At 35.7% G+C, this 27,579-nt stretch overlaps 1 protein-coding gene across 5 annotated transcripts in view; it reads left to right on the top strand.

The window, feature by feature from the left end:
* ARFGEF1 (ADP ribosylation factor guanine nucleotide exchange factor 1) overlaps window positions 1-27,579 on the top strand; it is a 144,946-nt gene that overhangs the window by 36,297 nt on the left and 81,070 nt on the right. For all 5 annotated transcript variants that reach the window (XM_009213136.3, XM_021942403.2, XM_031669602.1 and 2 more), the window contains 6 exons: window positions 2,870-2,900; window positions 3,959-4,115; window positions 5,967-6,113; window positions 8,715-8,894; window positions 13,313-13,589; window positions 17,251-17,361. In XM_009213136.3, the coding sequence (XP_009211400.1) occupies window positions 2,870-2,900; window positions 3,959-4,115; window positions 5,967-6,113; window positions 8,715-8,894; window positions 13,313-13,589; window positions 17,251-17,361 (903 nt within the window). The remainder of the gene's footprint in view (window positions 1-2,869; window positions 2,901-3,958; window positions 4,116-5,966; window positions 6,114-8,714; window positions 8,895-13,312; window positions 13,590-17,250; window positions 17,362-27,579) is intronic.

Below are 27,579 nucleotides of genomic sequence, written 5' to 3'. Positions count from 1 at the left end.
ATTCTGATCCTTAGTTTCCCTATCAAGTTGATTGCAGACGTTTATCTGTAAAAACTATTCTTCCACTCATGGACTGCACAAAAACATATGGTAGGCTTTTGTTCACCCATGTTTTAGAATATAAGGAACCTTTATAATCTAGTAGTTAGTGAAATTAGAGTTGTTTCTCATGCTTACAGTTATTTAGAGATATTTGGTATCAAAACACAGTGCTCTTTAAAATGTTTCACTTCCTCTGATATTCCTAGTGTATAATTTACTTAACTAGAATACTCTATTCTGGAATTATTTTATAAATGGGAATTCACCTTATACAAAAACTGCCAGCTCCTTTTCCCCTGCCTTGCCTTTTTCCTACCTTACTGGTTTGTAGTAGTATCTCAGCCTCTTAAATAATGATAATTTTTAAAAATGAAAAGTACTTAAATTATTTTATGACGGTTTAGGGCAGTCAGCACAGCATTTCTTCCTTATCCATACATATATTTTATTGTATTTATTTTTGACACGGAGTTTCATTCTGTCGCCCAGGCTGGAGTGTAGTGGTGTAATCTTGGCTCACTGCAACTTCCGCATCCTGGGTTCAAGCGATTCTTGTGCCTCAGCTTCCCAAGTAGCTGGGACTACAGGCGTGCACCACCACACCCGGCTAATATTTGTATTTTTAGTAGAGATGGGGTTTCACCATGTTGGCCAGGCTGGTCTCGAATTCCTGACCTCAAGTGATCGATGTGCCTCTGCTTCCCAAGGTGCTGGGATTATAGGTGTGAGCCACTGCGCCCAGCCCACACATACATTTTAAAGTGATTTAGATTATTTTTTATTGTATCTGTTGGTGAACCGTGAAATCTTGGTAGCTGATATACAGAACTTAAATATCATTGTGAACCTTTATTAAAGTAGTATTTTAAATAGCTGCAGATAATATTTTTACACTGTCTCCCTTCTAGTTCTACCAGTGATAAAATGGAAAGGGGTTTGTTTCACAGAAAGCTAAACTGAAATACTGAACATCCAATGCCTGGCACACAGTAGGCAATGAGTAAATTTGTACGTATTGTATGAATAAGTTGTATGGATTGTGCGAATCAGTTGTAGAAATTGTATAGCAAAGTGATTTGGCAAAGTCGCTTTTTAAAGAGTTTAATACAGTATCTGATACATGAAAGATGCTCAGTTAGTGATAGTGTTAAATAATAATGTATAGGCCAGTGATTGTTTATCATACCCCAGTTTAGCACATTTTGTTCAGTTTCTCAGATACACCTATGTTATAGAGTGGTTAATAAACCAGCATCTGTAGTTAGATTACCTAATATTTATTGAAGCCTGATTAGCCATATGTCCAAGCCATGCAACACTTGGGCAAGTTATTCAACCTCTCTTCCTCAATTTTCCAGTCTTTAAAATGAAGATATAATAGTACATACCTCATAGGATTGTTGCCAAACATAAATACATTAGTTGCATGTAAAGTGTAATAGTCGTGTAAAGTTTAGTATATGTAAAGTGTAGTAGTACTTGGCACACATTTGAAAACCTTTCTTCCAAATTTCAAGCAGATTTAGTCAATCAGTCAGATTCCCCAATATATAAATTAATTAATAAAGTTTTTTTTTTTTAAGAGATGGAGTCTTACTCTGTCACCCAGGCTGGAGGGTAGTGGTGTGATTTTGGCTCACTACAACCTCCACCTCCCAGGTTCAAGTGATTTTCCTGCCTCAACCTTCCGAGTAGCTGGGGTTATAGGCGCACACCACCATGCCTGGCTAATTTTTGTATTTTTAGTGGAGACGATGTTTCACCACGTTGGCCAGACTGGTCTCAAAGTCCTGACCTCAGGTGATCTGCCCACCTTGGCCTCCCAAAGTGCTGGGATTACAGGCATGAGCCACTGCGCTCAGCCAATTAAATTTAAGGTTCTTCTATTACAGGTAGGATTTGTCTAATTTATCTCATACCTTATAGTGTAAATAGTGAAAGGGAAAATTTCCCATTAAATTGAGCATGTGTATTTTATAGGGCCTTGTATAGTCATAAATAGAAAAAGTAGTTAAATATCAATGCACAAACATATTTAAGAAGTTATAGTTCTGGTCTGATAATCTCCCTGGGGTAATCTCAAGGTTGGTACATTGAGGTGTTTTTCCCCCTGTCCCCAAACATCTGCCATATATTTTGTGACTTCAATATATAGCATACACATTATTCTGTTGTGATTTTTTTTTTTTTTTTTGCTGGGAGGACAGGGTCTTGTTCCTGTGCCTAGGCTGGAGTGTAGTGGAGTCTAGTGGTTATAGCTCACTGTAACCTTTAACTCCTGGGCTCAAGGGACCTTCCTACCTCAACCCCCTGTTCCACATAGCTAGGACTGCAGGTGTACACCACCATGCCCAGCTGATTTACATTTTTTTTTTTTATTTTGTAGAGATGGGGTGTTTGTTGCCCAGGCTGATCTCAGACTCCTTGCCTCAAGTGATCCTCCTGCGTTGGTCTCCCAAAGCACTAGGATTACAGGCGTGAGCCACTGAACTTGGCCGTGTTCTTAATATTAATACTTCTACTTAATATAAATAGTTACTTGACAAAAAAGAAAATATTTTGAGAAAAGGAAATGTGTTGGGAATTAATAATCTATAACTTCACTTATCCTTGTGATTGTTAATGTGCCTATTCATATAGTTTTATATTATTTGTGTAAATTAAAAAATTTAGATGGAACAATTTTAGCACCTAATTTTTATTAAATTTGCATTCTTTCCAACTTTATGTAGAAGGTCCAAATGAGTTTATAAAAGTTATTATGAAATTACTCAGTCTTTTTGTTGTCAAGTTTTCTAATGTATGCTTCTTTTTTTTCCCCCCTCAGAGGAAATAAAAGCAGAAACTGAAAAACAGAGGTTTGTGGGATTTCTTTTCTTTAGTAAAAATAATTTTCAAACTTGTCAGTCTTGGTCAAAACAATACAGTCATCTGTATTTTAGTGTGGCAAATTTTCTGCATGCGAGTTTATAGTAAAATCAACTTTAAAAATAGGTTTTAAGAAATACAGTTACATAAAAACAAACAAAATATATGATTATATTTCTTAAAACCTATTTTTATATATATTTATAAAAATGTATGCACGTGTTTTTTTGGAGACAGGGTCTCGCTTTGTTGCCCAGGCTGGAGTGCAGTGGTGTGATCACAGCTCGCTGCAACTTCCACTTCCCAGGCTCAAGTGATCCTCCCACCTCAGCCTGCCGAGTACCTGGGACTACAGGCGAGCACCACCATGCCTGTGTTAATTTTTTGTAGAGATAGGATTTTGCCATATTGCCCAGGCTGGTCTCGAACTTTTGGACTCAAGTGACCCACTCGCCTCGGCTTCCCAAAGTGTTGGGATTACACGCATGAGCCACCAGGCTCTGCTCTAAGCATACTTAAAAATACAAAAAGATTCTCATGTAAATAAGTATCTAAAGATACTTCTAAAATACCATAAGATAGCCTTCAGAGTCTTTTCGTAGACTTTGATTCATATTTGAAAAAATTATTAGGTTTTTTGGTAGTGTTGACCTTTTTAGGGCAATATCGAATAACTAAAAAGCTCACTTTTTGACTTAAGGACAAATAGAAAGGCCATTGCTTTTTAAGGTATTATAATGCCAAATTTGTTAAGTGACAATAAAATATTTCTGTAATAGAAGCACCTTGAATTTCACAGTTTTTGTAGACCAGTTTTGCAGACAAGATTTCAGTGTCTTGTGTTCAGTCACAGCTCTGGACACTAGCTTTTGACCATGTGGCAAACCACTTCACTTCTCTGGGCTTGAGTTTCTTCTTGAAGTATGGGAAGATAGACGACTGGTTTAGCAAGATTCCTTTTAGAACTGAAATTCTGTGTTTCTACATGGGTTTTTCATCAATATTATAAATGTGATATGCTATAATCAGACTTTTCTTTTTCATTTAGTCCTCCTCATGGAGAAGCAAAAGCTGGATCAAGCACCCTTCCACCAGTGAAATCAAAGACAAATTTTATTGAAGCAGACAAGTACTTCTTGCCTTTTGAGTTGGCATGCCAGTCCAAATGTCCCCGCATAGTTAGTACATCTCTAGATTGCTTACAGGTATGTGTAAAATGGCACTTTCTAAAAACTGTCTACTTTGAATGTGTTTCTAAAACATTATTCACGTTGATGATTCAGACATTTCCATGAAAGCTTTTAATACTCTTTTTTGTGATAAAAAATCCAAATGATTTTTTATGTTTAAGACATAATAATAGTTGCAAAAAGACGTTTCTAGTTTAATAACAATCGTTAACTTAGTGGGGTATAAAATCTTTAGTAAGATTATCAGTAATGGAAAGTGTTGATTTGGTCTCTTCTCATCAGTGAAATGCAAGATCCGTAATACTTTTAACCTGCTGCCGACTTTACATACATCACCATTTGCAAATAATTTTTCTAAGTGCTGTTTTTTTGTTTGTTTGTTTGTTTACTTTTTTGAGATGGAGGCTTGCTCTGTCACCTGGGCTGGAGTGCAGTGGCGTAATCTTGGCTCACTGTGACTTCTGCCCCCATGTTCAAGCAATTCTCCTGCCCTAGACTTCCAAGTAGCTGGGAATACAGGCGTGTGTAACCACGCCAAGCTAATTTTTTTGTTTGTTTTGTTTTTTTTTTTTTTGAAGAGACAGTTTCACCATGTTGGCCAGACTGGTCTTGAACTCCTGACCTTAAGTGATCCACCTGCCTTGGCCTCCCAAAGTGCTGGGATTACAGTTGTGAGCCACTGTGCCTGGCAGTGTGTCTGCTGTTTTATATGAAGCAATAGGTTAATATTGGCAGCTTAATATAATTTAATATTTAACTGCTATACTTTAGCTCTGGCAGTCATTTATGTCAGAAAAATTTCTGAACTCTGTTACCTTGTTTGACACATAGACAGAGGATCCTCATAGATATTATATTTGTAAGACAAGTTTCTAAGTAGAGGAATACTTCTCTTTTCAGGTGTTCTCACTATTTGGGCATTATATGTATTCAACTATAATTAAGTGGCTAGGAAAAGACCATATGATTTGTCCTTAAGGCTAGGTTAAAGTTAAGTTCATCCGATTTGTGATCTTGTTTTTACTGGAAAATTAGAATGGTAATATCTGAAGCCTTCCTTCCAGGGTATACTGATAATGATGAATGAACAAATCTATGATTTATTTCAACTAGTATATGGAAACTGGGTTTTATATATATTGATGAATCATTTGAAAAGAGATTGGGGGTCATTTAAAAGCATGAAGATAATTTTCACAAAAGCAGTATCAGTAAAACCTTGTTTATATGGAAAGCAATAAGCAATTTTTTTTTTTTTTTTTTTTTGAGACAGGGTCTCACTATCACCTAGGTTGGAGGGCAGTGGCACAATCTCGGCTTACTGCAACCTCCACCTCCCAAGGCTCAAGCAGTCCTCTCATCTCAGCCTCCTGAGTAGCTGGGACTATAGGCATGTACCACCACACCCAGCTAATTTTTTATTTTTTGTAGAGATAGGTTTTCCCCATGTTGCTCAGGCTGGCCTCGAACTCCTAAGCTCAAGCAGTCCGCCCAATGTGGACTGGCAGTGTGGGAGGCAAGCAGGCCTCCCATTGTGCTGGAATTACAGGCATGAGCCACTGCACCCAGCCACAGTAAGCAATTCTAACTCATCAGAGACAGGTTCTCAAGGCTTGGCTTTCTCAAAATATTACCTGATGGTTTATTGTGGTTCTGTTTTTGTGGTTATTACAAGTATAAATACATATTTATATGAATAAAGTTTCTACAGAAAAAGTTGGTATAGCTTTGGCTTTGATAATACCTATGTATTTTTATGTAAAAATTTTTATATATATTCAATTGTATACTGTAATTTTAATGTATATTGCATTAGTATATGTAATATTTGTTACTTAGGATCTTTGTTTTCTTTCTCTGTTTTAGAAACTTATTGCTTATGGGCACTTGACTGGCAATGCTCCAGATAGTACAACACCAGGCAAAAAATTAATTGATAGAATTATTGAAACAATATGTGGCTGCTTTCAGGGCCCTCAGACAGATGAAGGAGTTCAGCTGCAGATAATAAAGGTAATTATTATATAAAGTAAAATTGTTATTAATAATCTGTATCTTCAAAATTCAGATGCCTTTCACCTTAAAATATTAGGAAAGATCATTTTATGTGCATTCCAGCTATAATACAGGTTATTTGAGGCTGTGCGCAGTGGCTCATGCCTATAATCCCAGCACTTTGGGAGGCCAAGTTGGGCGGATCACTTGAGGTCAGGAGTTTGAGAGCAGTCTGGCCAACATGGTGAAATCCCCATGTCTACTAAAAATACCAAGAAAATTAGCTGGGCATAGTGGTGGGCACCTGTAGTCCCAGCTACTCAGGAGGCTGAGGCAAGAGAATCGTTTGAACCTGGGAGGCGGAGGTTGCAGTGAGCTGAGATCATGCCACTGTACTCCAGCCTGGGCAACAGAGTGAAACTCAGTCTCAAGAAAAAAAAAAAGAGGTTATTTGGATGCTTTCTAGACTCCATATTAGGAGATTTTAATGTTGTATGCCAAGAGTTTGTTAGAGGAAAACTATGTTCTCATATCTCTTCTTTTGAAGATCTCAGTTTAGGCTTAGCCCCCAGAGTCTTCCAGAGCTTTTCTGTTTCTGGCATGTTTTTCATATATATTCCATCCATCAAACTTCAGGGTAGTTCTTAAAGCTGTGACCCTTCTAGTTTCTTCTGTACTATTGGACCCTTCATAGGGTGTCCTCTCAACTCATGAATCACTAGATGGACACTACTTGTCTGCCAACTCTCCTGATATCCTTGCATGCATCCGTCTATTGAACTTATTCGGCAAAACCCTGTTCTGAGTTCGTGCTGTAGTGTACCTGTTTGATTGAATTCCTTTGGGGAAAAATTAGTAATGTTTTCATTCTGTTACAGATACTGAGTTCTTAATGTTATTGCTAATGGTAATGGTGTGTTTTTATGGCAGTAAAATTTTCATGTGCTATATATAATACAGTACTTTTGAAATTGTTTTTTTATATATATATATGAAGGGTTCTTTCATGTGTGAATACAGCCCTTTTGGAGCCTTTCAGTTTTATAGTGGTGTTTCTTCAGAAGCCATATAATATTTTTATTCTAAAAAAAAATACTGGACATGGTAGCTCATGCCTGTAATCCCAGCACTTTGGGAGACCGAGGCAAGAAGGTCACCTGATCCCAGAAGTTCAAGACCAGCCTGGGCAACACAGCAAGACCCTGTCTCTACAAAAAATAATTTAAAAATTAGCCACATGTGGTGATGTGTGCCTGTGGTCCCAGCTACTCAGGAGGCTGAAGTGGGAGGATCACTTGAGCCCAGGAATTGAGGCTTCAGTGAGCCGTGTTCACTGCACTGCACTTCAGGCTTGGCAACAGAGTGAGATCCTGTCTCAAAAAAGAAAAAAAAACAACAAAACAGGTTGATCATTTTGACCTATCATGTATAGTTTCATATCATTTATGGTTTAAGATAATGCCCATTAATGCTAACTCTGCATAGCATTGTACAACATAAAGAAGACAAAAGAGTCTTTGCTCTTGAGAAATTGTAAGTAACCCAATATGTGAAAATTCACATAGGCGAAATTTGTTCATTTTATTGAAGTATTTGCCTTAGGAATTTGCTTTTTAATTTGGGACAGTCACACTGTGTTGCCCAGGCTAAGTGCTGTGGCATGATCACAGCTCACTGTAGCCTTGACCTCCCTGGCTCAAATGATCCTCCCACCTCAGCCTTCCAAGTAGGTGGGGCCACAGGTATATGCCACTTATGCCCAGCTACTTTAGGATTATTTTACATGCTTTATTCTAAAACATTTATAAACCTCTTCAACAATAACACCACCACCACAATTACTGAGTTCAGTATGTTAAAAAAGATCTCAGAAAAATGTAGAGGCAAATAAGACACAATGTGTATCTTCCCAAGTTGGTGGTCTAGTTCAACAGATATCTCATGTGACATATCTGTGCTCTACTGTAACAGCTTTCATGCTGTGCATTTTAGTAAATTAAATAGTATTTTCATTAAAATGAAACCTTGGTTGAAGCAAATCAGTTAAATGGTTTTCAGATTATGTGGAAACTACTGCCACAGTGAGGAAAACATCAAATATTTTAACAGTTGATGATATATTCAAGGCCAGTAGAAATTCTGTGTATACTACCTGCAAGTGGTAATTGTTTCTGAAAGTTTTCATTGTAATATGAAAATGCTTAATTTTTGTGCTGAAACTCTAGATGCAGAAAACCACTTTAAGGCTGGGTGTGGTGGCTCATGCCTGTAACCCCAGTACTTTGGGAGGCTGAGGTGAGGCTTGCATGAAGCCAGGAGTTCGAGACCAGTCTGGGCAACAAAGAGAGACTACATCTCTACAGAAAAATAAAACAAAATTAGCCAGGTGTGGTGGTGCTTACCTGTAATCCTATAGCTGGCTGTGGTGGTACTCACGTGTAGCAGCTACTCAGGAGGCTGCTGTGAGAGGATCACTTAAGCCCAGGAGTTCAAGGCTACAGTGAGCTATGATCACACTACTGCACTCCAGCCTGGGTGACAGAGCGAGAAAGACTGTCTTCAAAAAAAAGAAAAAGAAAATCTCTTTAACTTTGTCCTTTTTTTTTTTTCTTCTTAAAGGCTTTACTTACTGCAGTAACATCACAACACATAGAAATTCATGAAGGGACTGTACTGCAAGCTGTGAGAACATGTTACAATATCTACTTAGCAAGCAAAAATCTCATCAATCAGACAACAGCCAAAGCTACTCTCACTCAGATGCTAAATGTTATCTTTGCACGCATGGAAAACCAAGCAGTAAGTATTTTAAAAAGGGAGAGATTGTATAGAACACAACAGGCATTAAATATAGAAAGGAGTTTACAGTAATTAGAGTGAAATCTTTGTACCTATAGAAAAGAATGTCTTTTATTTACAGTTCCACTTACTGGAGATTTGTGGTATTGTGTTTTATTTTGTTTTAAGGTTTACTGATTTAACTTTGGACAACGTATTTTTAGTTGTTCACAAATAGAATGTGAAATATACTGATTGCCATCTTCCTTGTGGAAGTAGTTATGAATTACTACTTCTATTGCATTCAAGCTTAGTAGAGTGTAATGTAGATATAAAATAATTTAATCTAATCTGAAATAAAATTATTAATTAAGCCTTAAAAAAGTACATTTCTGTACTTTTGAAATGAAATATTCTGTACTTTTGAAATGAAATACATGTTTCCCCCCATATGATAAAGGGGCATGATATTCCTTATACTTTATACTGCTTCAGGTTGATTGTTAAGAGGTCAGCAACTAGAGAATTGCTTTTAATTGCCTAGGTCTTCACTATTAAAAATTCACACCAAGCTTCTTATTTTGAACTCTTTTTAAACATAGAGAAAAATTGCAAAAGTTTTGCAGAGAAATCCCTTTTACCCTTCACCCTGCTTCGCTTAATGCAGTTAACTTACATACCTACATAGTACAATTATCAAAAGCAGAATTAACACTGGTACAATACTGTTAACTAAACTACAGACCCTGCTTGAATTTCACCAATTTTCCCACCAATGTTTTAAGATTTGACCCAGGATCCCACATTGCGTTTAGTATGCATTTAGTTCTATGTCTTAGTCTTCTCCAGTATGTGACAGTTCCTCAACTTTTCGTTATCTTTTTCATGATCTTGCCATTTTTAAAAGGATACTAATAATTTATTTTGTTGAATTTTCCTCAGTTTACTTTCTCTGATATTTTCTCATGATTAGAATGAGGTTGTGCAGTTTTTTGCCAGAATATCTGTTGTGTCCTTTTCAGTGCGTTTTGTCAGGAGTTCATGGTGTTGGTATATCTTAATGTTGGTTATGTTAACCTTGATCACTTGCTTAAGGTAGTTATCTGTCAGGTTCCTCCACTATGAAGTTAGTAGTTTTTCTTTTGCAATTAATAAATGTCTTTGGGGAGATATTTTAAGACTGTGCAAATACTCTGTTTCTCCTCAGATCCTCCCCCCACTTCCCTCAGTTTTGATATCTATCAGTAGGTCTTGTTGGCAACAGTTAATTATTGTGGCATTTCCCTAATGATTTTCCTGTTTCTCTCTTTACTTCTGTATTTATTAACTGAATTTCTTCTCCCTTAATTATTTATTCAATTATTTATATCAGTCTGTAGTCACAGATATTTATTTTATGGTTGTAATGTGTGCTACCGTTACTTATTTTGTTGCCCAAATTATTACAGTTTTGGCCCTGTGTCCTTGTGACTAGCTCCCATCCTTTTTTGAGTACTTCCATAATTTTTGGATTCTCAAGATGTTCCAGGCTCATTTTGAATTTTCCCAGCTTCAACCTTGGAATCAACCACTTCAATAAGGAGCAGCTCTAGCTCTTTTTTTTGATTGGAGAATGGTGTTTAGAAACCAAAATCTGAGTGCTAGATGTATTCATTGTCACTCTGTGTTATTGCTTCTAGGCCTCTCAGCAGATAGAGTTAGGAAATGTGTATTTAGGTACTATCCCTTCTGTCCCACTCAATTCCCACACCTGTATGTGAGTTTCCATATGTTGGTAATAAAACCATGTGTTCATAGTGATATTTCTGATTCCAGTGCAACAATACGGGGTTCATTTCAGTCTTCTCCCTTTATTTGTAAACTTCTTTCTCTAAACAATAAGAAATATGGTTTTTATATTCTAAATACATTGATTATTCAATCCTTTATACCCATTAGTTTTAGAATTGCTGATCATTACCAGTGTTAGAAGCAAATTTACTAAGTAGGTTATAGCATTTCAGGTTTTTTTGTCTTTAGCCTTATCCATTCAAAATATTATTTTCTGGTTACTTAGATTAGTTTCCTTTCTTCCTCACACTCTGAATAGGGTAATACTATTCCTTTGTGATAATAGTTGGACTCATTTGTTACTCTCTGCTTTTCACTTTTGGTATTTGTCACATTCTGGTTAGCTTTAGTTACAGTCATCCCTCAGTAGACTCATTTGTTACTCTCTGCTTTTCATTTTTGGTATTTGTCACATTCTGGTTAGTTTTAATTACAGTCGTCTCTCAGTATTATTCATGGGGAATTGGTTCCAGGGCCCTCCCATGGATACCAAAATCCATGGATACTCAAGTCTGTTTTATAAAATGGTGTAATACTTGCATATAATCTACACACATCCTCTGTATACTTTAAATCATCTCTAGATTACTTACAGTACCTAATACTTTGTAAATAGTTGTTATACTGTATTGTTTAGGGAATAATGACCAAAAAACCAAGTTGTCTGTACATGTTTGTTCAGTACAGACACAGCCATTCTTTCCCTCCGCCATCAATATTTTCAATTCTTGGTTGGTTGAATCCACAGCTGTAGAACCCATGGATACAGAGGGCGAACTGTATTTACTTATTTTTTAGGTATGTAAAACATTACTGCAATTTAAGAGTTAGAGCTGTACAAAAGGTCTACTCAGAAAAGTACTAATTCCTCCTAATTCCTACCACTGCATTCCTCTTCTTCCCTTCTTTCCACCCCTTGAATGTAAGACAGAAGCCACATGTCTACCTTATAATCAGAAGTGGCACACAGGTACATTGTGGAAAGGGACTACACAAGGGAGTGAAATTGAGAGGTGGACCTCATCGGTGACCATCTTGAAAACTAGCTATCTCACATGCTATACATTCTCTTTAGTATTTTGCTATCATTGAACAGTATGTCCTAGAAAGCATTTTATATCAGTCCTTAAAGACCTTCCTCACTCTTTTTTATAGATGTATAGTACTTAAGCATATAGTATAGTCTTTTATATATAGTCACTCTCCTCTGTAGTGGCATTAATTTATTTCTAATATTTTGCAGCCACAAACAGTGGTTTTGTTGCTTTTTTTGGAGGACGTAAATAAAATATTTTTGTCACTTTTTAATAACAAAGTTTTATTGGTTTGATTTGATTAACAGACTTTTATTAAGTTCCTTATATGTTCCTGGCACTGTGCTAGGTCTCACTTACACAGTGACGAGCAAAACTGACTTGACTATTACCTTTGAAGATCTTACGAACATTTGAGGCAAAGAGTTTCCCTTAAACAACTATAGAACTGAATTATGGTAAAGGCTATGAACATGTATTGTGTTACAAAGGGTATTTAGTTCTGTGCTGTGGATAATTATAGAAAAGGTGGAAAAGGGAGAGAAAGTAAGGGAAAATGGGATACAGATGACTTAACTTCCACATTTGCTAAAATCTTCTAAACTAGACGTTGAATTCTTTGATATTAACTACTGGTAACCTTAATTTTTCCCTTCCCCCACAAAATAAAACTCCCCACAAAGCAAATCTTGTCAGACTTTATTATTAAAATCTTTTAATTCAAGCTTACTTTATAAATTCATATAATTCTGGCATTTCCACCTAACCTGGAATATTACTGGAGAATGTGAATTGTTCATATTTGGTACTGTATAAGATTTATCTTGGTGGAAATGAATTCTGTGAGACTCATTCTTATCTGGTCTTAAGGACCAAAAGAGATGTGTGAAAAGCAATAAAGTGCTAAAAAATGAAATCTTGTGATCCCAACTGTTAATGTTTTTAACATTTTATGAGCCAGTTTTACAGATAGTATTATATACATAATAATGACAGTTTTTCTAAAATAAAATTCAGACATTTGTAGATACAGTGTTTTTCATAATTATTAGATGACTGGGTAGAGTGATTTAAGCCTTCATTGTAATTCTATTAAATGTAATTTTAATATTTTTTAATTAAAAGATATTTGACAAGGTGACATAAGAACATGCTCCAGAAGGATAAACACTGACAAGTTCCCTCCCACTCTGGTTTCCCGTTTTATTATTTCCTAATCTCGACCCTCTATAGGTAACCGTTACTACCAGCTTCTTATGTATTTTTATAGACTTTCATTCTGTATGTATAAGCAAAAGTGAATGTGTGTGTGTTTCACACAAATATGAAATGCAGTGAAAATGCTTTATAGTGGAAGTCTTTCATCTCTGTTCTTATGTGCTGATTTCTAGCCACCTAAGAAGTAAACATTGTTCATTGTTTTTAGTATAGTTTATCTTCTCCATTTCTGATAAACTTTAATTTCCAAGCATAGAGAGAATGGCACTTTATAGAAAGGATTGTTGGAGGTAACATTATCCTTCCAAATTTTAAACAGCTTAATTTACTAATACTGGAAATTTTATTTATTTCCAGTTACAGGAAGCAAAACAAATGGAAAAAGAAAGGCATCGGCAGCAGCAGCATCTGTTACAGTCTCCAGTAAGCCATCATGAGCCTGAATCACCTCAACTTAGATATTTGCCACCTCAGACTGTTGATCACATATCCCAAGAACACGAAAGGGACCTTGACCTCCATACAAATGATGTAGATAAAAGTCTTCAGGATGACACAGAACCTGAAAATGGATCTGATATTTCCAGTGCAGAAAATGAACAGACTGAAGCTGATCAGGCAACTGCAGCTGAAAGTAATCTTCTTGAAAAGGGGGTTTGGGGTGTATGTTAAGGGAAATGTGTAGGAATGAGAGTTTTGATGAAGAAATGTTGAAAGGATAATATGATTTAATGTCTGTCAGACACATTGTGGTAATTGTGGACTTTCCTCATTGTAGGTGGTAAAGTTAATTTGACTCTACCCTACAAGGTATCTATGAATGATACTTTGCATTTATTAGCATCTCATGAGCAGTATGATTTATAGATTTCCTTTGGAGCTCAGATATATTTCTAAAGAGGGTCATAAATGTCCATTGAATGTTATATAGGAATTTCAGTTTTCTTACAATTGGTTTCATAGCAAACAAGTGACCTAGTAAAGTTTTCTGGAATATGACTGAAAATTTTAAAAAATCATTACCAGTTTTAAAAATATGATTATGGTCATAAAAAGTACTGAAATTAAATATAAAAAAGTTTTTGAGTAACCAACTGATAGACAAAAATTTTCGTTTTTAAAATCATGATGCATAGTAATCACTAAAATTGAGATGTTCTCTGATTTTTTAAGTGTATATTTATAAGAAAATGCTTATAAGATTATAAAAATTATATTTAGCTTACAAATTTGTTTCTCTGTAAAAATAATCCCATGAAGTTATTGTTTTCCTAAATGTTATTTTCAGCTTCAGCTGTTCTGTGAAACTACCAGAGAATTTGTGGTGTTCCCTTTGCCCTTCCTTAGCTTGATGTCATTTTTAAATGATGACAATTCTGTTGCCTCTCCAGTGTGATTGTCTAGAACTAGCATGTTAGGAGTCAGTTACAGTTTATCTGAAGTCTGTGTTTTTACTTTGAGGAAGGACTTCTATAATATGTTTTCAGCTCTTCTTTTCTTTTTTTTTAAACCATGCCTTTTCCAAAACTTACTAGTGGCATGAATATGTGCCTTTTTACATTTTACCCCCAGTTTTCTGAGAAGCATGCATTTAAAAATAGTACTTCACTATTTGTTTTAAAAAGGATGACTTTGATAAGCTAAGCATTCACAGTACTGAATCTAATAGTGAATCCATACCACTTAAATGATTTACATTTGTCTAGCCTACCCTTGCCAAAATTTCCCCTGCTTTCACAGTGAGCTTATAAATGGGCAGATTCAAAGGGCTAATCTCTAATAAAGCTGGGACTTTATTATTTTGTTTATCTGTGTATTTAGCAAACCTTCATTGAGCATACTGTGTCTTCGGCACCATGCCAGGACTTGAGGTTAAAAAGATGATGGAGATACAGCCACTGCTTTTAGTGTGATCTTAGCATACCTGGAAGTCGAGCATAAATGAGGTATAATATGTGATAGGTGTCCTAAAAATGCCATGCACGAAGTAATTCTGCTGAGAAGAGTTAGGAAATTTCTTTGTAGGAAAGTTAATGATATTTTAGTTGAATCTTGATAGATGGGGGTAGGAAATTTTCCATCCAAGGAAACAACATGGACTAAGACCCAAGGAATGGGAGCATCTGCTGTGTATGAGGTACTGCTGTAGATGCCTTGTAGAATACAGAGTTAGAAAGACATAGTTTCCTGTGGGATTGTCATGATTATTTTGGCTCTAAAGATGTTTTTCCCCCAATAACTGATATAAATGAAAATTCTGCTCGACAGCCATTGGTTCAGAGTGCGTTTTTGGAGCACATCTCTGTCACTTACCAGCTGCATGACTTTGGACATAGTAGTTAACTTCTAAGCACTTCCTACATGTAACAAGTATTAGTCACTATTATTCTGTTCTGTTTCTTTCAGATACTTATGTGAAAACTGACTCTTCACTAGTCATTTTGTACATTTTTAGATAGTGGTTATGTATATTTAGTTACTTTGAAACTTGAGTTTTCAGACTTGAGGTAATTTTAGCCAACTAGAGCGTGGAAATAAAACAAGAATGGCAGAAGAATTGTCTTTCAAGACATTTATGTTTTTATTCACAGAAGTCTCCAAATGCTATTTTTATTTGGATATTTTATAAAATAAGGTTGCTCATTTACATGCATATTTATCTGGTTTTCTCTTTTCCTTTCAGTATTTTTAGGATACTACGGACAGTAAATTAGCAAAAGTGAAATTATAGGGAGGACAGGCACCTAGAAGCCACTATTATAAGTAGTGGTCCTTTTTTTCACCTTTTTTCCTTTTTTTTTTTTGGATACAGGGTCTTGCTCTGTCACCCAAACTGAAATGCAGTGACACAATCATGGGTCATTGCATGCTTCCCGGGCGCAAGCGATCCTCCTGTCTCAGCCTCCCAAGTAGCTAAGACTATAGGCAGATGTCACCATACCCAGCTAATATTTAATTTTTTTTGTAGCAACTGGGTGTCAATGTGTTGCCCAGGCTGGTCTTGAACTCCTGGGCTCAAGTGATCCACCCAGCCTCCCAAAGTGCTGGGATTACAGGTGTGACCCCTGTGCTCAGCTGTAGTGGTCCTTTATGGTAGTGGGAAGGTTCAAGAAGTTGAAACTGCAGCACCACCAGCTAATATGCTGTCTGATGCCCTTTGGTGTAGGACGGTAGCTCAAGACAGCGTTTTGAATCCCAAAGCATTCTAAAGTGATAGTTGAGCTGCTTTGACATATTTTCAACATTTTAAAAAGCCCAGTGGAATTACTGTTTTTCTCTGCAATAGACTGTGCAAGCTATCCAGAACATCAGATTTCATCAGTTTCTCTTACGCTGTTCAGAAGTTCGATTGGCAGTTATCTGTTGGTGTTTTGTTTTTGTTTGTTTGTTTGTTTGTTTTTACATTAAATTGGACAATGAATTCTTTTTTAGCTTCTTAAATTTAGTTTTACATTAGATATGTAGATTCTGTTGGTGAAAAAATAGGAAGGACCAGAAAGTATTGGGGAAGGCCCAGATGCTTCTTCAGGGACCTCACCATAGAGTACAATGTTGATATTACTATTGATGAGCCTAAGTAATCAAAACAAGCTTGAATTACCTTTTTTTTTTTTTTTTTTTTTTTTGAGACAGAGTTTTGCTCTGTCTCCCAGGTTGGAGTACAGTGGTGCAATCTCAGCTCATTCCAGCCTCTACCTCCTGAGTTCAAGCAGTTCTCCTGCCTCAGCCTCCTGAGTAGCTGGGATTACAGGCGTGTGCCACCACACCCGGCTAATTTTTGTATTTTTAGTAGAGATGGGGTTTCACCATGTTGGCCAGGCTGGTCTCCAACTCCCCACCTCAGGTGATCCACCCACCTTGGCCTCCCAAATTGCTGAAATTACAGGCATGAGCCACTATACCCAGCCTAATTACATTCAGTATATTTGATAAGGGATAGTGTAATGTGTGTACTAAGTATAAGTAAGCATCTGTAGGACATGTTAGAAATGTTTCATTTAAAATGCTTTTTAAAGTTTTGGTTCTTAAAGGACTAATCTAGAAAATTCAGTTAAGTGTAATAATGTAATAGCTTGTCAAATGAATCATTATTGAAATTGACTTGAATTTGGAAAATATTTAAGTTTTGGTTTAAATTTTGAAGGTTTAACATATAATTGCTTCTAATTTCATGTCATTTATTTGATGTTTTTTCTTTTATTCCTCATGGTTTAGGAGTTTTTCATCGTAAATGTTTAGTAAAAAGCTTCCAAAAAGTTAAAATAATATTCTGTTGAATTTTTCTTCTTTTAAAGCATTATCTAAAAATGACATGTTATATGATGGAGAAAACCATGATTGTGAGGAAAAGCCACAAGACATCGTACAGAACATTGTAGAAGAAATGGTGAACATTGTTGTTGGAGGTAGTATACTTCATTCAAAATTATTTTATTCTGTCTATGGGATTTCATCTGACTGTGGAGACTTTGTAATGTGTAGAATATAAAGGGCAAAATTAAAACGTTTGGAGCCAACCAATGGAAAGTTATAAATTCCACATTTAGGATTTTGGCCTTGATTCTAGAACAAATGGGTTAATATGGAAGATTTTAGCACTGAGAAATGAAATGACCAGAACTATCCTTTAAGAAACTATGTCTGGAAATAGGAATTCCCAGTAGGAGACCAGCACAGTAATCAAAGCCTGGATAGGACAGAAACCGTGGAAATGGAGACAAAAATATGGATAAGTGGTATCATGGATATTGAATCAAGAAGACTTTGTAACTGATTAAGTAGGTAAAGAAGAGAAAATAAAATGTGTCAGAGGCCCTCAGGATTACCCCAGGGTTTGGTGATTTCACTGGAAGCTGTCACAGGACCCAGCGTATAGTTGTACTCACTGCATGATTTATTAGTGAAAAAGTACAAGACAGAATCATCAATAGGAAGAGGTAAATGGGATGAAGCCTGGAGAGAATCAGGTACCTACTCCAAATATCTTCTCTCGGTGAAGCCATGCAGGATGCTCTTAATTCAAATTGTGAAGTGTTGTCTACCAGGGAAGCTCATTAGAAACTCAGGGCCCAAGGTTTTTATTGGGGGCTGTTATGTAGGCACCTAGCATGTACCAAAATTCCAGGCTACCAGAAGGAAGGTTAGTGTTCAGCATAAATTACACTCTTTGTACAGTTTAGACATAGCCACTTTTATCAGTTCTGGGAATAGTGGGATCCCTCCCAAAATACAAGTTTCCAGGTGCCAGCCAAAGTCCAGTCTTGCAAGTAGGCCTTTCTAAGGATAGGCAGTCTCTGGCCTGCTATGTTACCTCTTTTCTGCACAGGTAGTGTTTCAGTTTTTGAGCCTAAATGGATAGGTGGGTGGTGATACTATTGGTAGAATTGAATCATCTTGGAAGATAAGTCACTTGGGAAAAAAGGCACTTATTTACTTTTGGTATACTGAATTTGACCTTCAGGTTGGCCATCCGTGTGGAAATGATTATGAAATACATAATGGAAAATAAAACTCTGGCTCAAGAGTTGTCAAGGCAGGTACTATAGATGGGAGTCATTCTGTTAAAATTAATAGTGAAGCCATGAGACTACCAAGTGGGAAATGGTAGAGATTAAAGAAGAGACCATGATTTGAAGCGTATGAATTTAAAATATATATTTAAAAAATAAAAAAAATAGAGAAGAAAAAATAGCAGTGCATGCCCCCTGCATTCTTTAAACATGTATAGTTAAGGAGTTGGCACGTTATGGCCTGTGGGCCAAATTCAACCTGCTACCTATTTTTGTATGTAAAGTAATACTGTGACACAGCCATGCTTATTTGTTTTCATACTGCCTATAGAGAGGTCTTCTGTTGCACTACATAGGTAAAGTTGAATAGGTGTTCTGTTGCACTGCATAGGTAAAGTTGAATAGTTCCAGTAGAGATTGTATGACCTCTAAAGCCTAAAATGTTTGTCATCTGGCCCTTTATTAAAAAAAATTCACCAGCACCTAACAGAATACAGAGTCTGAAGTGAAAGTTTTCATTTTTCTGCAACCTTTTACTTAGGAAAAACGTTAAACCCAGAGAAAAGTTCAAAAAAAGGTACAGGAAACACCTGTCCTTTATCTGAATTCACTGATGGTTAATGATTTTGCTATGTTTGCTTTATGTATCTTTAAATACACATATACATAATGTATGTGTCTTTGCTGAACCATTTGAAAATCGGTTGTATACATCATGACATTTCACCCCTAAATACCTCACAGCATATATCTTCTCCAAATAAGAGCATTCTCATACATAAGCACCATTCCATTTTCATACCTAGGGAAATTAACGTGATTTCAAGAATATCTAATATATGTATATTTTTCAATGTTCCAAGTTTTCTCAAAATGTGTCCCTTATATCTTTTCTTTTCTTTTCTAAATCCAGAACTCAACCTGGGTACACTCTCATTTGCTTATCTGTCTCTTTAGTTTAGAACAAGTCCTCTTGATTTTTCTCCCCAACTTTCATGACATTTACTTTTTTGAAGAATCTTTTGCCTTGTAGAATATTTCAAATTTTGTATTTATTGGATGGTTTCTTTACCATCCTGTATGAGTAGATTGAGATTGTCATCTACATGATTAGATTAAGCATATTTGGCAAAAATACTGCATAGGTGATATTAGTACTTAATATTACATCATATAAATTGGTACATAATGACAGGTTACCCCCCTGTTGGTGGTAGTGTTGGATCATTTGGTTAAGATGGTAATTATCAGCTATCTGTAAAGGAACTTTTTCATTTTGTGATTAATAGCTAATCTGAGGTGATACTTGGATACTTCGAGACCATATGAAAATTTATTCACCGAGTATTTTTTTGTTTGTTTGTTTTCCCCCCAAGATGAGGTCTTGCTCTGTCACCCAGGCTGGGGTGTAGTGGTACAGTCTTGGCTTACTACACCCTCTACCTCTTGGGCTCAAGCAGTCCTCCTGTCTTGGTCTCCTGAGTAGCTGAGTCTATAGTTACACACCACCATGCCCAGCTAGTTTTTGTATTTTTTTGTAGAGATGGGGTCCTGCTTCTGTTGTCCGGGCTGCACTTGAACTCCTGACCTCAAGTGATTCTCCCACCTCAGCCTCCCCGAGTGCTGGGATTACAGGTGTGAACCACACACCTGGCCCACTCAATGGTTTTAGCACCCATTTGATGATCCTTGCCTTACTCAGATATTGGGTTGCAATATAGCAATTTTCTAATTCTTAACATTCATTGACATTTTTCTATAGAGAAGAACTCTCCCACCCTGCCCCACCCACCCCCTTTTAAAAAATAATACCATGGGCTTAATGAATTCTTTTATTATTTTATGTGTTATAATCCTGTATCATTATTATTTTTATTTTTTGTCTGCCAGTAGGAATCCCTTCAAGCTAACACCCACGTTCTTTTGATGTGATTCCATTAGTCTTTGAGCTTTTCCTTTATGTTTGGAACAGAAAGATGTTCCAGGTTCACCTTCAACTTCCCTTTTCCTCAGCCCTGGAATCAGCTAGTTCTCCAAAGAGTCTTTGTCCTTTTTAGTGGGCAGTTGTTCTTAGAAACCAAGAATTGGTTACAAGATGCTCTTGTTGCTAGCTGCTGAAATGTCCTTACTTATAGGCCCTTCCAATGGATAGAGATAAGGTAACATATATACAATTAGTCTTAAGTTCCTATTTGTAGTTCTACTTCACATCCATTGCCACAAGGTTTCTCCTCATCTTTCTGTACTTCCTATTTGTATCTTCTGTTTCTTACAGTGAAAACCCAGATTCTCAACAGGATGCCATTACCACCAGCAAACTTATAAAGTTCAAGATTTCTCTGTAATTATATGTATCCTTAAATATATCCTATTAAAGATGAGTGAGAGTACTATTTTGAAAAAGTTACTTGTATTATTATATTGGTTCATTTTTTAAAATATGAAGAATATTTACATGATTCAAAGTCAAAATTACATAAAATGCTTACTTGGAGAACTCCTCCATCAGCTCCTTCCTTCTCTGATCCTCCTTTTATGGGTAATCACTTTCACTAGCTTTTAGTTTTTCTCTGGAGTTTAGGGGGTTGTGCATACATGTCTGCTTGTATGTAAGAGATGTAAGCAAAGGAGTATTTTTTATTTCCCTTTCTCACATTTTTTGTTAGAGTACTGCATCTATGTGTGTGTTGCTTTTTTTCACCTAACATATATTAGAAATAGTTCTATTTCAGTTGATAGAGATTTTCTTCTTTTCTGTCACGGCTTTCTGCATGGTACTACCTTACGCAGATATATCATAGTTTATTCAGCCAGCCCCCTGTTGTACTTAGGTTGTTTCCAGTGTTTTGCTGTTAAAAATAATGCTGCAGTGAATAACTTTGTACATCTGTATTGTTTCATATTTATGGAAGTTTATCTTCAGGGCAAATTCCTAGAAATGAGATTATTGGGTCAAATGGTAAATGAATATGAATATCTGTTAGCTGTTGCTAAATTCGTCTTTATAGGTGTTGTGCCATTTTGCGCTCTTACCATTAATGTGTAAGAGTGCCTTTTTCTCCACAGCTGGTAATACTAAAAAATTTTGAGTTTTTACCAACCTGATAGGTGAGAAATGTATCTCCGTTTGGTTTTAATGTGCATTTCTCTGACTATGAGTGAAATTAGATGTCTTTTCATACCTATAGGATCATTTGTATATCTTTGAGTGAGTCATTTATTCATGTCTTCTGTTCATTTTTCCATCAGATTTTTATCCTTTTCCCCTTAAGAATCTTTTATGTATTAGGATTCTGTGATATATTTTACAGATATTTTCTCTCAGTTTATTGTTTGCCCAAGTCTTTTGATCTTATTATGGTGTTTCTTGCTGTACATAATTTTTAAAATATTTTTTCACACATGCCTGCATGTATGTTATATGTGTTTAAGATAAATGGGAATATACTGTACTTACAGTTTGATAATCTGCCTTTTTCACATATTAAACTATATCCATTCACATCCATTTGTATTTCATCCTATCACTGGACCATAATTTATTTAAATAATCTGCTGTTAATACTAGGATTTAGATGATTTCCAGGTTTTTGCTTTTTATAAACATTGCTGTGATACACATTCTTACTATAGACATCTTTTTGCACTTTTGGATAAATTATAAAGAAGGAATAGCTTGATCAAGGTGTATAAATATTTAAAAATTTGTATATAGTGCTATAATGTCACTGTAATGATAGTATTTATTGTATTGTTTTAATTTTCATTTGATTATTAGCAGGGTCAAAACATAGGCAATTATTTTTATAGGTCAAACATTGGCAATTTTGTATATTTCAACTGAACATCATTGGACTACTTATCCTTTTTTGAATTACTATTCTTGTCTTTCGCATATTTTTCCTTGTCTTTCTTTTGTTCTTATTTTCAAGAGTTCTTCATACTAAGAAATTATTCCTTGTTCAGTGTATTGTAAATATTTTTTCTACTCGGTCTTTGTTTTGTTTGAACCTTTGCTTATATTATTTTCTTTTTCTTTTTTCTGTTTTTTGTTTTTGAGATGGAATCTTGCTCTATCGTCCATGCTGGAGTGCAATGGCAAGATCTTGGCTCACTGCAACCTCTGCCTCTCAGGTTCAAGCAGTTCTCCTGCCTCAGCCTCCCGAGTAGCTGGGATTACAGGTGCACACCACCATGCCTGGCTAATTTTTGTATTTTTTTTTAGTAGAGACGGGGTTTCACCATGTTGGCCAGGCTGGTCTTGAACTCCTGACTTTGTGATCCACCCGCCTTGGCCTCCCAGAGTGCTGGGATTACAGGCATGAGCCACTGCACATACTTGACCACAAAAAAAAAATTTTAACATTATCTTTTTATTTGTGGTTTCTGTTTTTGTCTTGCTTAAAATGGATTTTACCACCCTAAGATTATAAAATACACTACGATACCTTTTTCTAATACTTTGTTTTTATTTTTTGACTTTAGCTCTTTAATTCATCTCAGATTTATTTTTCTGTATGGTGTGAAATTGTATAGCTAATTATAATCTATGGAAATAATCATTTCTCAATTAATTTGAAATGAAAATTTTATCCTAAATGGTTCTGTTTTTTGAGTTTTCTGTACGGTTGTAATGAGCCACTTGTCTGTTCCTAACCAGTGTTGAATTATGTAAAATAGTTTGGCTTTATAGTATATTTTGATTTTTATAGTGCAAGGCCTCCCTCTTCAATTTTTTTCTTTAGTTTTTAATTTTTGTATTCTATGGTATCAATTTTTAAAATATCTATTAAATGTGTTTTTTTTTAGATGAACTTTAGAACCACTTTATTAAGTTCAAAAATTAAAAGCTTACTTAGTAATTCAAATTGTAATGTGCTTATAAATTAACTTGGGAAGATAATATCTTCTTTGCAATAATATCGAGTCTTTTCCTCCAGAAACATGAAAAGTTCATTTAGTCAAGTCCTTCATATCATTCAGGAAAGTTTATTGTTTTCTTCCTTTGGCTCTTGCACATTTTTTGTTAAATTATTTCTATATTTTTGGTTTAGTTTTGATAATATTTTGGTTGATTCCTTTCTTCTCTATTACCTAATTTAATTGGAATATAGAAAAATTCTTCTTTTTCCATATTTATCTCCTACTTGGTCACCTTCTGAACTCGTATTATTTCTAAAAGTTTTTCATTTGGCTATTTTTTCTAAGTGAATAATGATATTTTTGTCTTTGTCTCTTCCTTTACAGCATTTATACCTTATTTTTGTTTGTTTTTTTCTGTTACATTACATTGGCTAGAACCTCCAGAAAATGATGAATAGTGTTAATGTTGGCAAGGATCTTCTTTTTTTTTTTTTAAACATTATTGCTATATCTCACCATTAAATTTGATGATTGCTTTTGTTTTTGGAGGATACTCTTTATCAAATTAAGTAAGTTTTCTTGTTTGTAGTTTATTAAAAGATACGTTTATCTTTTGTACATACATGACTGTGTGTGCATGGGTATGAATTTAACTTGTTTTTTAAATCAGGAGTAACAGGGTTTTTTTATGCCTTTTCATCATTCTAGAAATATTTTCTTTGTTGTTGTCGTTAATTATTCTTCATCCTTTCTGTTCTTTTCCACATCTCACACTATACAGATGTTGAATATTCTAGATCATGTCCTTGATTGCTGTTGCAATCTTCTCTAATTTCCATCATTTTGTCTTAGGGTTTTACATTCAATGAGAATGTTACAAGGGTTTTTCCACTTTGCAAATATTTTTTAGTAATATCCATTCTACCGCTTTTTCCAGTGTAGTTTTTATTTCAGTAATGTTTTCATCCCTAAGAACCCCGTTTTTCTCTGAGCTGCTTTTTTTAATAGCACTTTGCTCTTGTGTATTATTGCAACATTCCTTCACTTACCACTGACTGTACTAACTGTAACTGTCCCAGCTGTGAAATCTAATTCCCCATTTGCTCAGATTGCTGTCCTTTGTCTTCACTTTTGAGCTGTAAACTTTATGTTTTTGCCTATTTGTAGAAAGAGAGGCTAGATTTGATCAATCTACTTTTAGTAATTGTGTATATGTTTTTTCTGTTTCTTGTGAGGCCTTCCTTTCCAAAATTAATGAGGTGACTGTGGTCCAAAGGCAGACCTCATTTCTAAGCTGAGAGCAAAGAAGCAGTTACCTCCCTTGAGCAGGGTGGCTCTAGTGACCCTTGGGCTGTGTAGGCCCATATCATTCACCATGTTGTCAACACAAACCAAAGTCAAGTGAAACTTGGGATGAATGCTATATACTTTTTATATATTCTACACTGAGGGAGATCTTCACACTTGTTGATTTGTTCTCACTCTCCCACCCTTGCCAGGGAATCTTAGGCTGGCGTCATTCAGAAATGGCTTTATTTGGAAATAATTAAGTAGAAACAGAGTAGGAGCCTAGAACCTTAGTTGGTTTTCCCTCTGTGTTTATTGCAGCATTCCCAGTTAGCTGAGATACTGCTCTCCTTTCCTGATCTACTTGTTCTGTTAGGAGACCTACTAAACAATCTACTTTAATTAGCAGGCAGTGATCAAATATAGTCTAGATGATCATGGCTGTGGTCAGCTCTATTGATAGACATTGGCATGGTTCCCCAAGCTCTTTGATTTGCATCTTCCCTTCTACCTCATAGCACTTTGCCATTCTAGGCTTTGAAGTCTTTAGAACCCAAGTGGTAAAACAATCATATCTCTCAGGTAGGCCTATTCTTTGCATATGTTCAGTCATAAGCAATAAATTAAATAGCTTTTCTTTTAATCTCAACCTACTTTCTAGGAATTCCTCAAAGTTTATGATCCAGTGATATGCTTCTTAGTTTATCAGCGTTATTAAAAGTACATCTCTTGTTTATATGGGTTTTTTTTGTAATTTCAGTGGGATTTGTCAAAGGAGAAGGTAAATTGGTAGGCTCAATTCACTGCCTTGAAAGTAGAAGTTTGCATCTATGTTTAAAGGATAATTAGAGGAAAAAACATGAGACAGTAGTAATATCCAACTGTATTAAGTGCTTCCTGTATATCCCAAATGATTTTATATGCTTGTATTTATTCATTTACTCTTCCCTCAAACACTGGGATGTTTAGGTACTATTACTATCCCCTCTTTACAAATGAGAAAACTGAAGCAATGAGTGATTATTCCTTTCAAAGAAATGACAAAGTGAAGATTTCAGCCCACAGGGGTGTGGCTTCAAAGTCTAAAAAGAAAATAAGGAAATGTTTTCAGTTTCTTTGAGAAATTTCTTGAGATGGAAAGGAGGAAAGTAATATCAAAGAATATTGAGTATTCATTTGAGAAATTTAATAAAAAGAGGGAAGAAAATGGACAAGAACTGAGGTGTAGCAAGAGGCAAAGGAAGATTTTATGTGTGTGTGAGAAAATATTTGAATGTTTATTGGATAATGGGGAAGTTCCAGTAGTGTGCACAAAATTGAAAAAGCAATGTTAAAATACTTAGTGGAGGACGATACTGTTGAAGGCAAGAAGAGATGTATTTTTGTGGTGCTGCAAGAGACCGTGTGGGAGCCTATGTTAAATTACCTGATTTTTAGCTAAGTAGTAGGTGGAAGTCATTTGTTAATGGGAAGTGGGGAGAATCATAGGAAGAGATGTAATTGGGTACAGAGAGAATAAGTTTTGGAATAAGTACTCTGGGGAGTGAGATAGGAACTCAGTTTCTAATAATCATTGTTTGTTTTTTTTTTTCTAAGTCTTTCCACAGTCTTTACATATGTAAGCATTCTTTTTAAAAAAAATTTTTTTGTAGCGATGGTGTCTCACTATGTTGCCCAGGCTGATCTTGAGCTCCTGACCTCAAGTGATCCTCCCATCTTGGCCTCCCAGAGTACTGGGATTATAGGCATGAGCCACTGTGCCTGGCCTATGCATTCTTTATATATGTAATATATAAAAGCTATAGTGGTATTTAGCGCATCAAATATTAGCATATTAAAGCTCCAAAAGTCCTCTAAGAAAGCTTCTGTTTTGTATAACAGTTTTCATAATGTATTTTATTACTGAATATATTTTTCATTTTATACTTATTAATACAAAACTTGCTTTGGAATTATCCAGGGTTTTTTGTTGTTGTTTTTTGAGATGGCGTCTAGCTCTGACAGGCTAGAGTGCAGTGGTGGTATCTTGGCTTACTGCAACCTCCACCTCCCGGGTGCAAGTGATTCTCCTGCCTCAGCCTCCCGAGTAGCTGGGAATACAGGCGCCTGCCACCATGCCTGGCTTATTTTTTTATTTTTAGTAGAGACGAGGTTTCACCATGTTGGCCAGGCTAGTCTCCAACTCCTGACCTCGTGATCCACCTGCCTCGGCCTCCCAAAGTGCTGGGATTACAGGGGGCAGCCACTGCACCCAGGCTATCCAGTTTCATCTATTCCAGGGTGTTCTGATTTGGAAAGGAGAAAGCAACTTCTGGATAGGGGAACCAGAAGCTGCTACTCTTTTCGTATTACTTGAGTCACTCAAAGTTGGAGACATGTTATCAATTAGTAACAAAATTAGTAATAACTACCACTTACTGAGTACCAGTTTTATTCTTTATGTCTTGTATCTGTGTTTTGGTGGTTCCTCATAGACCTTATTATTTCTGTTACTTAGGAAGAAACCCAGGCAAACACAGATGAAATAATTTACCCAATTAACTGGTGAAGACATGATTGAAATACGGGTCTTTAAAAATATTTCAGAATCTGTGTTCTTTATAGTACAGCTTGTGTCTCTCATACTATCTTATAGTTTTCTTTCAATTGGTAGCATGAAAGAGTTTCATTATACCTAGAGTAGTTCTGGAACTTGGTATTATTTTCATTATCTCTGTTTATTCTACCATAAGTCATTTGTTTCTGTTTATATTAATTACAAGTATGATCACTCAAAGTGACCTAGTGAAAAATTTTCAGTGGTGTAGGTCATTATTTCCCTGGCTGTGTTCCAGAGAACATAGAGTGTTAGATATTCATAGGAATTCTAAAAACGGGAAGGGGGCTTATGGTAAAATAAATTTTGGAAACACTACACACTGTATATACTTGGAGAGTTTTGTACATACTAGCATCTTAAAGGCT

Source organism: Papio anubis, chromosome 8, assembly GCF_008728515.1.
Source record: "Papio anubis isolate 15944 chromosome 8, Panubis1.0, whole genome shotgun sequence".
Lineage (NCBI taxonomy): Eukaryota > Metazoa > Chordata > Mammalia > Primates > Cercopithecidae > Papio > Papio anubis.
The sequence above is the reverse complement of the archived record's forward strand: the minus strand, read 5'-3'. Positions and strand labels throughout refer to the sequence as shown.